Source organism: Cricetulus griseus, chromosome 4 (assembly GCF_003668045.3).
Source record: "Cricetulus griseus strain 17A/GY chromosome 4, alternate assembly CriGri-PICRH-1.0, whole genome shotgun sequence".
NCBI lineage: Eukaryota > Metazoa > Chordata > Mammalia > Rodentia > Cricetidae > Cricetulus > Cricetulus griseus.
The window spans coordinates 179,516,748-179,532,603 of NC_048597.1; the positions used below are offsets into that span (position 1 = coordinate 179,516,748).

The 15,856-nt window shown below is 39.0% G+C and overlaps 1 protein-coding gene across 2 annotated transcripts in view; it reads left to right on the plus strand.

The window, feature by feature from the left end:
- The window catches only part of Vps13c (vacuolar protein sorting 13 homolog C), a 164,516-nt gene that overhangs the window by 65,894 nt on the left and 82,766 nt on the right, over window positions 1-15,856 (plus strand). For both annotated transcript variants that reach the window (XM_027411258.2, XM_035443791.1), the window contains exons 22-29: window positions 1,021-1,138; window positions 3,578-3,707; window positions 4,512-4,590; window positions 5,204-5,343; window positions 7,052-7,205; window positions 9,383-9,462; window positions 11,037-11,096; window positions 12,643-12,802. In XM_027411258.2, coding sequence (XP_027267059.1) covers window positions 1,021-1,138; window positions 3,578-3,707; window positions 4,512-4,590; window positions 5,204-5,343; window positions 7,052-7,205; window positions 9,383-9,462; window positions 11,037-11,096; window positions 12,643-12,802 — 921 coding nt within the window. The remainder of the gene's footprint in view (window positions 1-1,020; window positions 1,139-3,577; window positions 3,708-4,511; window positions 4,591-5,203; window positions 5,344-7,051; window positions 7,206-9,382; window positions 9,463-11,036; window positions 11,097-12,642; window positions 12,803-15,856) is intronic.

The following is a 15,856-nucleotide window of genomic DNA, read 5'->3' on the forward strand; positions in this document are numbered from 1 at the left end:
GGTGGTGGGATGGGGGTGGTGGGGTGTTCTGGTCTGGGGTCGGGAGCGGGCAGGGGCTCACTCACCTAGTTCCAGGTCAGTCTGCGGCGGCGGAATGTAAGAATGGGGTGCTAGCGGATTGGTGGGGCAGGTGGCTCCTCCCTCTCTGGGCGTGTCTGGCCCAAGCCGGCAGGCTCAGGCGGGGGTGGTGGGATGGGGGTGGTGGGGTGTTCTGGTCTGGGGTCGGGAGCGGGCAGGGGCTCACTCACCTAGTTCCAGGTCAGTCTGCGGCGGCGGAATGTAAGAATGGGGTGCTAGCGGATTGGTGGGGCAGGTGGCTCCTCCCTCTCTGGGCGTGTCTGGCCCAAGCCGGCAGGCTCAGGCGGGGGTGGTGGGATGGGGGTGGTGGGGTGTTCTGGTCTGGGGTCGGGAGCGGGCAGGGGCTCACTCACCTAGTTCCAGGTCAGTCTGCGGCGGCGGAATGTAAGAATGGGGTGCTAGCGGATTGGTGGGGCAGGGGGCTCCTCCCTCTCTGGGCGTGTCTGGCCCAAGCCGGCAGGCTCAGGCGGGGGTGGTGGGATGGGGGTGGTGGGGTGTTCTGGTCTGGGGTCGGGAGCGGGCAGGGGCTCACTCACCTAGTTCCAGGTCAGTCTGCGGCGGCGGAATCGAGGCTCAGAGGTTCTTAAAGGAGAGTTTTTACATAGACCACAAACACTGTCTTCCCCTTACAAATAATTATTTGAACCATGAGCTCTTTAGTCCCTGTCATGAATAAAAGTCTGCATGGGACTGTGTTAGACACATGGGAAATCTGTTTTTAGAATCTTCTTTTTTGGAAAAATAGTGGTTATTACACATGCAGTCTTTTTTTGATAATTTTTGTTTTCTACTAATCTGAATTAAAATACAGATTATTTAACTTGTATGCTGAAGGAAGTAAAAATTGTTCATTAAAGTATTTTCTAGCAATGTAAATTGGCTTTGCACGGAATATCTGATAATTTTTAAAGTTATTTAGTATTTAAATTTTTATTTTTAAAGAGGAAAACTGGAAAAAGTGTAGATTCCAACATCCATCAACTATGCACATACTGCAACCCATGGATATTCATGTTGAGTTGGCCAAGGCAATGGTGGAGAAGGATATTAGAATGGCCAGGTATGTATCAGTGTCTTTTGTATTAGAAATCAACAAGGGTACTCCATCTGTTTAACTACTGATGTTTAAGGAAACAGAGATAGATATATGTGTGTGGGGGGAAATAACACTGATTATTCTATCTTATGACACAAATACATTTAAAGAACATATTATTTATATAGTATTCTGTGCTGGCTAGTTTTATGTCAACTTGACACAAGCCAGAGTCATCTCAGAGGAGGGAACCTTAATTGAGAGAATGACTTCATAAGGTTTGCCTGTATGCATGATTATAGGGTATTTTCTCAAATTAGTGATTGGTGGGGGAGGGCTCAGTCCACTGTGGATGAACTACCTCTGAGCTGGTGGTCTTGGGTTCTATAAGAAAGCGGACTGAGGAAGCCATGAGGAGCAAGCCAGTAAGCAGCATCCTCCATGACCTTTGCATCAGCTCCTGCCTCTAGGTTCTTGCCCTATTTGAGTTCCTGTCTTGATTTCCTTCAGTGATGAACAGTGATACGGAAGGAAGTATAAGCCAAATAAACCCTTTCATCCCCAAGTTGCTTTTGGTCATGTTGTTTGGTCACATCAATAGTTACTCTGACTAAGACATATGTTGTCTCTCTTACTTCAGACTTCGTATTTAGATTTTTACATTCTATAAAAATTGGTTATCTGAGATTCTGAATGTGTGAAAATCAAGATTCAATATCAATTAAAAAAATCTCAAAGAAAAGGAAGTTAGGTTTTTTTTTTATCATGAAACCACATAAAACCCCAAGAAAAATATAAAGAAATAAAAAAAATAGAAATTAGATTTTGAGTTTAGTATATTATCCTGGAACAGTGTCTTTCTAAGACCAGGCTTTATGGTTGTGACATGTGTGTCTCCATGAGATCATCATTGCAATTGAGGTAACTTATTCACCATCTGCAGAAGATTCCTTGAGCCCTGTATTCCCTTGTTCCCGTTCCTACTTCTTTCCTTGGAAAATATGGTCTGTTACTTGATGTGAATGTTTGATAAGACTTTTCTGGAATTTTCCATGAATGAAACCATAGAATTTTAACTTTTTGGTTTGGCTTTTTCCACTATGACAAGATACCTCATCTGATTGCTTAAATGTTATGTCAGTAGATCCTTCACAGGCTTAATGTGTTATAGGCCTATAATTTTCTTTTAGAGGGTATTTAAAAATTGTGGAAGTAGTTTTGAATGGTCTTTTTTGTGTTTGAAGTTTTCTAGGTAAACATTGCATGTTTGAATTTGGTCAGCTTCATGTTGAGTTATAAAATGTGCTCATATTCTTTGTTACCTTCTAATGCATTAAAAATGATCTGTAGATGTTTACCTTCTTGTCCAGGATATAAGCAGTTAGTGCCTTTGTTTCTCTTTTTTCCTGATCAGTCAGACTAGAGGTTTATCAGTTAGTTTTCTTCTGAAAGAGCCAGCATTTGGACTCAGTTATTTCTTTGTTTCTACTTTTTAATCTTCATGACTTCCACTCTAGGTTTATTACAGCTTTTTTTCTGCATATTGTCTGTGTTTCATTCTAATTTCCTAGAAGAAGGTCATTAATTAGAGACCTTTCTTTTTAATAGTGACAATTAGTACTACAAATTTCACTTAAAAACTGTTGTATTGAATGCCAGCCAGTAACCCATTTAAGAGTTAGGTATCTGCCAGCTTGAGCCGTTCACAGCTTAGCCAGGCAGCTGAGAGGGTAAGCTGAGCAGGCTTGTGAGCAGGCTGTGGTCAAGACAGCTGGGAGACAGGCATGAAGCAGCTACATTTTTTATGGAAGACGATAAAGCAACTACCAAAAGGCAAATGAATGATAATAGCAAGCTGGATACTCAGCAGCAAAACAGATGACCTCAGGGAGTTTGCCTTTTAATCCAAAGGGACAGGAAATAAGTCACATGTCACATATCAGGTGCTGCCCAGTATGACAGCTAAACAGAGCAGAGCAAGACAATGTGATAGAGATTGATGGGGCAGGCACTCTGGTATTAGTAGAAAGAAATCTTAGATGCCAGGAATTAAAACACATAATGTGGTTTTGGTTTTTAATAGTAGAGGATTGTGTTCCAAAGGAGTTTTACAATGCATTACTTAATTTTAGTCTGTGTGTGTTAGTGCACTTCCCGATCATAGCACCTAGGAGGCAGAGAGTCTGTGAGTTGAGGTCAGCCTGATCTGTGCAGCAAGTTCCAGGCCAGCTGGGGCTACATAGTGACACCCTGTTTTTAAAGAAGTTCATTAAAAAGCTTTACTGAGTAAGAAAGATAGATGTGGATGCTCTGGAAAATTGGCTTACAGAGAACTTCTGTTTACTAAGAGTGCATCTAAGTGTGATGGATTGAAACATGGCTGGCCAACCATTGGCCTAACCACGTCATCTCCTTCCCATTCGCTTCCCCTTCCTGAGACCTCACAGTCAACTGTATTTTTAGATTTAAAGTGTCAGGAGGACTGCCTTTGATGCATGTGAGGATTTCTGACCAGAAGATAAAAGACACACTGTGTTTGATTAATAGTATACCCTTGCCACAGAAGTCATCCACACAGTCTCCAGAGAGACAGGTGAGTAAGTGATTGTAGTAGGAATGCCAAGTTGATTTCTAGAAAACCACACTTTCAGGGTAGTGGTGATTGTGTAAGATAGGCTTTATAACCAAAATGATCTAAAATGCAGAAATGGGACCTGCACAGAGACAGGCAGATCTCTGATTTCAAGGCCAGCCTGTTCTACATAGCAAGTTGCTGCCAGGTAGAGCTACATAGTGAGACTCTGTCTCTAAACAAACAAAAATAAAAAAACAACAGAAATGAAAGGAAAATGCTGTTTATATTTGTTAAATATCCCTTACAGAGACCTAGAAATATAAAGCTTTCAGATAAATTTGCAAATAAAATACCAACTTGAAATTGTCTTTTTGTGTTTTTTTTGGTGAGTCTTAAATTTTTTAGGTCACTTTAATTGAAATAATCTTTATAGCTTAAAATAAATGTTGGATTTCCACTTACTTAGAAAAGTTTGAGAAAATTAGCTGATAATGATGCCATTATCAAGGGCCCTATGATAAATGTGTACTTTTATATTGTTACCCATAGCAACTAAAAGCTACATGAGGACACAGACTTACTTATTTGATTTGTGCATAATTTTATCCTTATAAATGTATGTAGTGATTTTTATACTTTGTAAATTCCAGCTGACAACTATTTGGTTCTGTAAATTTCTTGAAGTTTGGGCTGTGATGTATGTGTACCTATCATCCCATCTTCCTCTGTCCTCTGTGCATTTTCATTACATAGAGAGATCTCATCTGTAGTATTTAGTATTTAGTATTTAGTATTAAAAAGCCATTTTGTGTTCTTTGCTAGGTAGCCTCGATTCCTGTTCTTTCAGGTGGAACAAAAGGTCTTCTCGGCACTTCACTGTTGCTCGATGGAGTAGAATCAGGTGAAAACCAGGAACTACTGTTTCTCTGTGAAGACAAACCAAAACATGGTTATGTAGTAAGAGTGTTTTCAGAAAACAGGGGGCCCTGAAAGCACCAACACTCCTGTCTCATTGTTGGATAAAGTGATTTTGCTTTTTTTAAGTGAGGGTGATGGAGTTGACAATGTTTTCCAAATATTTAAATAAGTATTGTATTTCACTGTGATACTTTTCTCTAACCAGGGCTAAGTGAGGTCTTATAATTTCAAATTAGAATATAGAATGTACACTTTGTAGAGACAAGGCCATATCTAACCAGGTCAAGGCCTGACCACTCTGGTGTCCATTGTGGCGGTCATATCTGATACATGGTAGATGATGCCCAATATATATTTTACAATGTTAAATGCATGAACTGACATAAAATCAAGTCACTTCTGAAACGATGGTAGAGTACTAGTTGGTTTAAGTTTTATTACATGTTGGTTCAAGTCACTTTGGGACTTGAAAAATTGCAAATGTTTTGTCTGAATGAAGGTTCTATGCATGAATGGACTTTGTTAGGTTTAGGCTTAGTGTCCATGTGGGCTCTCAGTGGCTATTGTCTGGGGTAATGCATGTCTCTTTGCTTTAGAGTCTGATGATGAATATTTTGATGCTGAGGATGGAGAATCGCAGACTGCCAGAACTGTGAAAGCCTCAGAACTGAAAAAAGCCTCTGAGGTTCCAAATGAGGAGCTGGTTAATCTTCTGCTCAAGTTTGAGATTAAAGAGGTATGTGTTTTCTGTTCACGAACACATTCCTGTTGTTCTTCTGTACTGGGAGCTGACCTCAGCTGCAACTGCATTAAAAATGTGATGTTCTAGTTTCTCTTCTACACAAAGGCACACACCATGAAGATTATTTTTAAAAAATTACTTAAGGGGATCAAGGCATGTGCCATCTCTTTAAAGCTCAGGTCTCTTAATTGGGATTTGCATCTCTACATAAAATCTGTTTTTGAGTGTGGATGTATATGCCACCTCCCCCAGCCCCAGCTCTCTTAATTTTTTTAGGATAGAGTTTTGTTGTGTATTCCAGGCTGACTTTGAACTCATTATCTCACTACATATTCCAGGCTTTCTTTGGACATGTGACATTCCTCCTGCTTCCAGCAGCCCCCCTTGATTGCTGAGGTTGTAGGTGTGTGCTACCACATGAAGCATGACTTCCCCTTGAGCTAAATAGAGGTGGCCATTGTCCTGCATGTATAATGTGGAAAATGTTAGCAAACTAAATTTCTAAACTTTTTTTTTTTTTTTTGCCTTTGAAAGTCATGTAGAAAGCCATGCATGATGGAATAGGCCTGTACTCCAGTTATCCAGGAGGCTGAGGCAGGAAGATTACAACTTCAGGCTCTGCTGGAGATATAGGCCATCCTGGTCAATTTGACAAGACAATTTGACAAGACCCTGTTTCAAAATAGCAAACAAAACAAAAGGAAAAAAAAAAACCCAAAAAGGTGTGGGGGTGGGTTTGACTGGAGACAGAGGTGGGTGTGGGGTGTGCAGGACATGCTGCTTAGATCTTGTGAAATCCCTAGCTTCAGTCCTGAGACCTGTTTTTAGAGTAGTCCCATAAAAAAGAAAACCGCACGAGATGGTTACAGCATATTTTGCGGGTAAAAGAGATTTCGGGACACAGGCACATGCTTCCAATTAGCTCCATGTATATATTTTCTCTTATCAATGACAGTGTTTATCTCCAAGTTGGAGGAATTGCAGCTTTTCACCTTTACTTTTGCTTTCCCAAGTTCTAAAATTTTTACAATAATTTTATCACTTTAATAATAAAATGCAAAATAATATGGAGATGTTCATGATTGACTTTGGTATTCCAGAATGACAAGATTTCCTAAATCATCATGTCAGATTTGATACATTGCTATTGGTATTTTCTTAGTCTCTTTCCTACCCTTGGCTTTTGACTTGTCTCTTTTTTTTTTTTTTTTTTTTCATGCTTTGACCCACAGAATCAGAGGATTCCTTGACCCCTGTCTTCAAATGCTTTCCCAGTGGTCGCTCTTCTCTTCCACTGCTGTGTCACCCTAGCCACCATCATTTCTTATCTGCCTTTTAAAAATTGCCACACCTGCTTTGGTTTTTTTATTGACAGAATATTTTGGCTGTCATTTCCAAAATTAATTTGAATACTTTGGGAACGCACACTCTCCCCTTGTGTCTTCTCAGAACTGCTGCTGTCAGAAGAATCTGTTGTTTCTAAGCTAACAAACAAACAAACAAGCAAACAAAACAAAACAGACTTTAAGAACTGTGTTTATGTGTGCCTACTGTCCTGATACAGGATAATCACAGTCTTTGTGTTTGGTGTTAGTGTGTGATTAGAATCTTCACTCTTGTAGTGCTGTATGTGGGGAAGGACTTTGTTTCTGGCATTTAAGGATGATGGGCTTACTTTCCACTGCCCCATGGATTCTTTTAGGTGATTTTGGAACTCACTAAACAACAGAAAGAAGAAGAGACAGTTCTAGTATTTAATGTCACTCAATTAGGAACAGAAGCAACAATGAGGACATTTGACCTGACTGCAGTGTCCTATTTGAGGAAAATCAGCTTGGATTACCATGAAATTAAAGGTAATAGCCATGAAAATAGAAATAGCACACAGGAGTAAAAGTAGCACCCTTGTGTGTCTGGAATAGTTTCATCTATAATGACATATTTCATTTTATTATAATGGGTATAATAACCATACTGTTCTAACACTTTACGAATACTAACTCCATTCTAGAACAATGGCTATGCTGCATCCATGTTACTGTCTTCAGGTCACATGTAACTAACATGCAGATGATTATTCACTCAGCTTCAAAGAACTGTAAGTGACAGAACCCTGGCTGTAACATTGGAAGCCCGGCACTGGGGTCTGGCAGCCTCAAACACTGTGGTCTATCACTTCAGAGTCCAGAAAAGTACACTGATGTTAGGGAGTATCATTCCCATTTCACAGAAAGAAAGGCTAAAGAACATAAAATAACTTGTTCACACCTGTATCTTGTTCAGATGGATTTTAGTATTCAGACCTGGACTGAAGTCTAGAGCAGTGGTTCTCAACCTTCCTAATGCTGCCATCCTTTAATATAGTCCCTCATGTGTGGTGACTCCCAACCATAACATTACATTGCTATTTCATAACTGTAATTTTGCTACTGTTATGAATTGCAATGTAAATATCTGTGTTTTGGGATGGTCTTAGGTGACTCCTGTGAAAGGGTTCTGACCCACAGGTTGAGAGCCATTGTGTTAGAGTGTTCACACAGCACAGAAGCACTGCAATAGAAATAAAGGGGGAAGAAGCCCACCCTCTTGTGAACCCCATAGTTCATCATTTCAATATATATCTTATGAGCTCAGGTATTTGAGGCATGAGTTACTCTGTAGCAATTAAAATTCTTCAATGGTCTACCCAATACTCAAATATTAAGATATTTTATGATCTTCAGAAAATAGTTGAAACTAAAATAAACTCTAGTTTAAGGGAAAAATAATGTTTCCTATGTTACAAATCTTCTTAGGTACTGCATAATAATAGGATTTATATTGCATACACGAGTAATGAATGTAAACAATGAATTTTCTAGGCTGTTTCTTCTTTTTGTCAGTTAAGACTGGAGAAGGGGCTGGAGAGATGGCTCAGCAGTTGCATACACTTAATGCTCTTACAGAGGACTTAGGTTTGATTTCCAGCATTCACATGGTGGCTCTTAACTGTTGTAACTCCAGGTCCAGGAGATCTAACTCTTCTGAATTCCTAGGGCACCAGGCACAAACATGGTGCATATACATAAATGCAAGTAAAATAGTCATAAATAAAAAGTAAAATAAGTGAATCTTAAAAAAAAACAGTTTATAAAAGGGAAAGACCAGAGACCAGGGAGAACTTTCTAGTTGTTCCAGAAGCAAGATTTACAGACTGAAGCGTAAAGCATGGGTATGATCCAATGTTTGATGAGCAAGCTCTCCCTATGTGGTTTTGGGAGCCGGTTCCTCTGTGTGTCTGCACAGACAACATAGTTTTGAGCTCAAAAGAGGTGTTTGTTTAGGTTTTGAAACCAAGTAGCCCATCCTTAGGCTCACATGTAGCCCAGACTGGCCTTGTACTTCAATGACCCTCCTTTCTCTATCTCCCAAGGGCTGTAATTACAGCTATAAACCACCATAGCCTGCTAAAGAAAAATTTTAACAGTTATTCCCTGTTAAAAAAAAAAGAAGGCTTTCAATATCCCTTTTCACCTAGGTCTAAGTAGAGGGATTATTTAAATGATTTGAGTCTAATATAAATAAAACATTTTTATACAATTTTAGAATCCAACTGTATAGTAGAGATTGTTCCAGTCCAGTTCCCTTGTTTTGTAGATGAGAAAATTAAATAGCTTTGGGTAAGGCCAGAGTTGAATTAAAATTCACATTTCCACGTTATTCCACACTTAGTCTATTCTGCAGCCCTGTAAGTACATAGACAACCTGAAGAATATCTTGAGAAGTTTTGATTCTTTTTGAGCACAGGATGAAAGCAAGCCAATGATGCACGTTTTTAGTAACTTTAAAGTAAAGTTTAAGGTAAAGATTTAAGCTGTCTTATTTTCCCACCAGTAATAGGTTGGTTGCTTCATACCCATGAAAATATACACAGATACATGAAAATGTACAGATAGGCGTTTAAAGCATCACTAGACAAAGACATATAGAATATTCTAAAATTTCATAAAAGCAACTCATCTGCAAAACCTTTCTCTCCTTTTATTTCATCTAGGATCCAAGAAGAAGCCTCTTCACTTGATTAGCTCTTCAGACAAACCTGGATTAGATCTTTTAAAAGTGGAGTACATTAAGGTAAGGCCAGGAGAAGGTGACACAGAAGAGGGTGACTGTGTTTCTACAGTGGCTCTGGGTGTGTATTCAGGTGAGGTCACAGAACTCTTGGACTTCTGCTTTCACTGAGAACAGGGATATTGCAAAGCTCCCAGACTGCTAACCCCAGAGGTGGAACCCAGGGTGAAGCGGTGCCTGTCTGTCTCTGCACATATTCACACCAATGCAACCCTTGTAAAAATAGGTGACATTTAGTTGAATATTCTACATTGAAAAAGGAAATTGGATTGGATTGAGTTCAGAAGAGAGCTGCTAGGACTGGGAATGGACTGCAGAATGTACCCCATGAAAGGGGCTGTAAGAATGGATGCTGTTTGCCTTCATTCTTGTTGTTTTCTGATGCTTTGGGATGTCTTCATGAATGTCTTTGCTGTGGGGTACTTGGTTTAAAGTAAAAGTTGTTTCTCCCTGATGTCATGGTAATTTAAGTTAGAAGAGAAAGGACATGCAAGCAAACAACAACTGAAATGTAATCCTGACTGACTGAAAATACAGTGACTGCTTTTCCAAGAGCAAGCACAGAGCAGAGTGGATGTGGAGAGGCAGGGGAAGAAGCCAGGGCAGAAAGCTGCTCATGGGAGGGGTCTTCAGGTTCACAGTTCCTCTTTGTTCCAATGGACAGGGCTGAGTCCAGTGAGTAGTTATGATGAGAGATAGATTTTTTTTTTTTTGACATAGGACAAAGACCCCATTAAAACAGAGCTTTCTCTAGCGATCCATTTGTGAAGAACTGATGTTTCTCTCAGTTTGGAGATTGAACTGAACTTTGTAGAGTGGTGTAAGCATCAGATGATGGGTGGATGAGATGACCTTTACACCTTCTCACCTCAAACTTTATCTTTTTGATCCTTGGTGTCCCCGAGGGAATAAATGTTCCCCCATGCTTAACAACAGCACTTTATACTGGTATGAAAAATAGTGTTTATATGTAATTTTAAAATAGGCAAAATGTTGTTGTCTTAGGTGTTTATTACTATGGTAAGACACCACAAATTAGGAAACTTATAAAAGAAAGCACTTAATTTGGGGCTCACAATCCTCAAGAGTTAGAGTCCATCGCCATCATGGCTGAGAACAGGACAGTATAGGCATGATGCAGGAGAATTAGCTGGGAGCTGACATCTTTATCTGCAATTTGGAGGCAAAGAGCAAACTGAGATTTGAAACCTCAAAGCCTGCCCCTGTGACAGACTCCCTTCAAGAGGGCCACACCCCTGATCCCGCCCAAATAGTTCCAACAACTGGGGACCAAGTATTAAAACATGAGCCTATGGGGGCAGTTCTCATTCAAACCACCAAAGCATGTGCTTTCTCATCTCTCTCTCCCCTTCTGCCTCCCCTTCCACCTCCACACACACACACACACACACATACACACACACACACACCACACACATACACACACAGACACCACACACACACACACACACACACACACACACACACACACACACACACACACACACACACACGGCTTATAACAATATTTGTGTTCTTTGGTCTTAATTGATTCTTTGGAACCTTTAATTTTTCAGGTTGATAAGAATGGACCTAGTTTTCAAACTACCTTTGAAAAGACTGAACAAACCATTAAGGTAAGAAGTTTTATTAAGATGGTATATCCTGTCTGGAAATCTCTGGAAATCTCCAAGGTTCTTTGAAGGGCATTATTTGATTTGAGATGTGATCAAAAACCATCTGAAATTATAAATCAGCACCACAGGTGTTGCCATGGCCTCTAACTGTGATCCAGCTCAGAAAGTAATACTCACTATATCACATTTTATGCTTTAAAGAGCCTCCGTATTGTTCTCAGATAAGGAGATGCCATGACAGAGCATTTGATTATAAATAACTAACAGGATTCTAAAGAAACCAAGTTGATATGATCTATCAATACAGGAGTGAGAGATGGTGTAAAGCATAAGTGCAGATGCTAAGTGCTTCTGCAGCCCTTATGATTTGAGTAAAAAGTCTAGAGGAAGAGGAGTGAGAAAGTATTTATGAGTTACCTTAAAAAGTAAATGAGGCCCCTGCCCCACCCTGCCTGCCCTTCGGTTGGATGACTCAGTGGTTAAAGTAACTTCCTGCCAAACCTGACCATGTGAGTTCAGTCCCCAGGGATCACATGGTACAAGATGAGAACCAACCTACTCCCACAAGTGTCCTCTGGTTTCTACAATCACACAGTGGTCTGCATGCCCCTCCACTACCACATGAAATAATAAGTGATAGAAAAACAAGAGAGATGAGCTGTTGCTTATATTTGGAAGAGATGACATCATCTTTTTTAAAAAAGATTTATTTATTTATTTATTTATATCAATGCTCTATTTGAATGTATGGCTGCATGACAGACAGAAGAGAGTATCAGATCCCATTATAGGTGGTTGGGAGCTACCATGTAGTAGCTGGGAATTGAACTCAGGTCCTCTGGAAGAGTAGCCAGTGCTCTTAACCAGTGAGCCATTTCTCTAGCCCTGACATCATCTTCTATAATATTGTGGACTTTCCTTTTTTTATTACTTAGTTTTTTTTGTTTTTATAAGCAGAGTTTTGTTTCAGTTTGCTTTCATAATACCACAGACCTGTAGAAACAATTTGTGTTGCTATACTAGTTCTCAGGAGTCATTTCTTAAGTGTAATCTTTCCTCTGTGATTCAGACATGCTTTGCTGATTTTAAATGCTAAGACCATTACCTTTTTGTAGAAGGTCACTTCATACATGAGACCATGTTCATGTTCACAGTTCTGTTCCCTAAGTTTAAATGTTATGGATGCCACATTTGGAATTGATTCTATATGTGGTAGCACATGGAGATTCTGGAACTTCATACCAAGACAGCATTTTTTATGGTCATAAGAGCTTATTTGAATATCTGGAAAACCACATGTGTTGGCTGTGTGGATGGCCAAGAGAGATAGTTGGCTCCATGACCATTTTACTTGGGAATGGAGTAATTATTATGATGCTCTCCTGTGTCCTTGAGTATGTAGATGTCATTTGCCTTCTCTATATCCCTGCATGAGGGAGTCATGAATTTTTGTCTCACTCTTCTTTGCTGTGGTGGGAACAGCCTTTACTGAGATCACAGATGGCAATTGGGGAAGGACTAATTTTTTTTTGGAAAACACTTTTAGGTGGCTTTTTCATCTTTGAATCTGTTGCTACAAACACAAGCTCTTCTGTCTTCTCTTAACTACTTGACAACCATCATCCCATCAGATGGTGAGAACACTGGTGTTGTCAAGGAGGTACAGACTACTACTGAGAAACAAAAGAACTCTACCCTGCAAAAAGGTATGTGAGTTATCAGTGTTCTCTATGACTAACACCTGGAGAAAAACAAATTAAAGGAACAAAGATTTGTTTTGCTTTCTGTTTTGGAGGTGTCAGTCCACAAATACTTGGCTCTGTTGCTTCTGAGCCTCTGTGTTGCCAGGAAGAACACAGTAGTGAAGCATATGGTAGAGATTGGTGGATAGGAGGCAGATAGATAGAGGTGGTCTGAAGATAAGCTATGCCTGGCAAAGGCACACCAGAGCACTACCTCTCAATAATGCCATTAGATTATGATCTCATTAATGGATTAATCCATTGATGAAAGTCAGAGCCATTGAATTCCATTCTCTTTCAAAACAAACACAGTAAACAGACAAATCCCCACAGTCAGCAACCACATCTTCAGCTCTGGGGGGCATATCAGGTTCAAACCATACTGTGGAAAAGACATACATGTTTCTTGTTTGCAAGTCTTTTAAAATTTTAGTGCTAAGTGAGGAATGTTAAGATCAGCCAGCTCAGTCATTGGAATTCTGTTACCTTTGCTTCTGTGCTTTTCCTCAATGGAATCATATATGGGCATAAATTGAGGCAGGAAGACCATGATTTCCAGACAGTTTGGGTGGGCTATATAGAAAGCTGTTGTCTCAAACACACACACACACACACACACACACACACACACACAGAGCAAATATAAGCAATATGTAGGCAGAGTTTCTCTGAGTTTTAGCAATAACTCTCAAATAACCATTCAGAGACTTAGTAATTATAAATGCTCGGCTTAGGTTTGTCTCCAGCCAGCTCCAAGATTGTTTATTTCATCTATGAATTTTGCATTTTGCTTATTCCTCATCTGGCTTGAGACTTCACATCCCACCTGTCTTCTTCCCAGCATTCTCTCTGCCCTACCTAGCTATCAGCCAATCAGCATTTTATTAACAATGAGAGCAACACAGATTTACGGTGTACAAAGATTGTTCTACAGCATTTCCTGCTTTTTGTCTAATTAAAAAGGAAGGTTTTAACTTTAACTTAGTAAAATTATATACAACGAAAGCAATTATCTAGTAGAATTGCATGTACAATATCCAGTTCATTTGTATCTGGCAAAATTAGAGAAAATATTTTATTATCTACCTTACCTTTGTGAGTTTAAAGTTTTATACCTAATTTACCTTTTAATCATAGCTAAGGAAAATAATATGTTTAATTATTTAAGTTTCAAAAACCCAGAAGGGTGTAATGTCACCTAATGACAGGGATATCTGGTTGCCTGTATAGTCACCCAAGTTTCTTCTGTAATGTTGGGGCATCCAACTTTGGCTGATAGGCCTAATATATCTGACAGACATTTCTGTGAACCTGGAAGTTTGAAGGACTCCTTTGCTTTGTCTTTGCAAAGTTTGGCAGTCACTTTCTTTTATGTCCTGCTTTTCTAGTTTGGACAGCATACTGTCAGCAGTTGAGGCAAGGAAAGTTTCTTGCCCAGTGGCTAACTTTTGCCACAAAGAAAGCAAAGTCCACATGGATTTTCTTTGATTCCTGTCATCTTCTTTGAAGTCGATTGTTGCTGCCAAGAGCAGACATGTCTTATTTTCATAAAAAGCCATGTATCATTAGAACATCTTAAATGCCATATTCTGTAGATCTCTGAAGTGTTTGAAGATGACCTGTTTATTTAAAATATATCTGTTTGACCTTGAAAACATATCTAACATGACTACTAGTTTGATGTAATAGGTGACTAAATACCAACATGCATTTCTTTATTTTCCTAAATAGTTTGTTATAATAACTTTCAAGGACTAGAAATTAGCATTACATTGTTAAATGAGCCTCATAGGTACAATACCTTAAACGAGTAGAAATGTGTGTTCTAACAAAAATAATCTTAAATGTGTATCATTATGCAAAAATATCCTAAACAAGAGTAGAAACATGTATATAGTATAAGAAAAATAACCTCAAATTTGTATCAATATATAAAAATCCATATCAATGTAAAATATTTAAGACTAGTAGTTGCTTTTTTGGTTTAAAAGTAGATTCCATAATCTACCATAATCTACCCTTTTAGAGGGGGCTCTTTCTTTTTAGAACCTGATCCCTGAATCTGCTGTCCTTTATCCAGCCTTTTTCCTGACCATTACCAATAACAACTTGTAACCACCCCCCCTAAACTATGAAAGATATCCATAACCCAAACCCTCCCACCATACTTCTTGGAAATGTGTGTGTCATGCTCTTAAAATTACTTCTTGTTGTTTGGGGGTGCTGGCATCTTTCAGGGAACCTTGAAAAAAATCAGAATAATTGTTAAGTCTTGGCTGGGGTATTCTGTGAGAATGGAACATCTCAGCCAGTAGCCTTGCAGCTGTTCTGGATGCTGGATCACCTGGACCATTCATTTTTATTGGTGTTTGGTTCCCTTGCTCTGAAAATACATAATTTTTTAAAGATAACATTCATATTTGCATTAATACAAATATAGACTGTGTATTGTATACATGTCAGCTAAAGATGATGTTTTGTTTTATGCTTGAGCAGGTAAAATATACAACATGTTTCTTGTAGTTCTTCTAGGTTATTTCTTTTTCTTTGCAGCCAAGATTTTCAGGGGGCCTTTCCTGATCAAACCTGATCCATATCAACCTAGAATGAATCCACAGCCTCTCATTTTTTGTGGAAACAAAAACATAACCTCTCACCGAAGTAACACATCTTATGTCTTTTAAGATGTCTTAAAAATATATATGTTAGTTTAATCTAGCAGCTTTCATAATCTAATGTCTCTTAGCAGTCATCACTTGTTCATTATCAGTCAAAATTAAAGACAACATAATAACATACAGTATCCAGACCCCCCCATGTATTTTCCATCTTTCCATGGCATTTTTCCTTTATATTACTTTTTTCTTTCTTTAAATGTTTTATTTTAAACTATTTTTTTCTATGACTGTCTATACCAATACCCTTTGATCTCCCAAGTCTATGTACATTTTTTTTCTTTTTTTTAATATTCTTCACATATACTTCTCTCCCTCTCACATCCCCCCACCCCATTTCCTT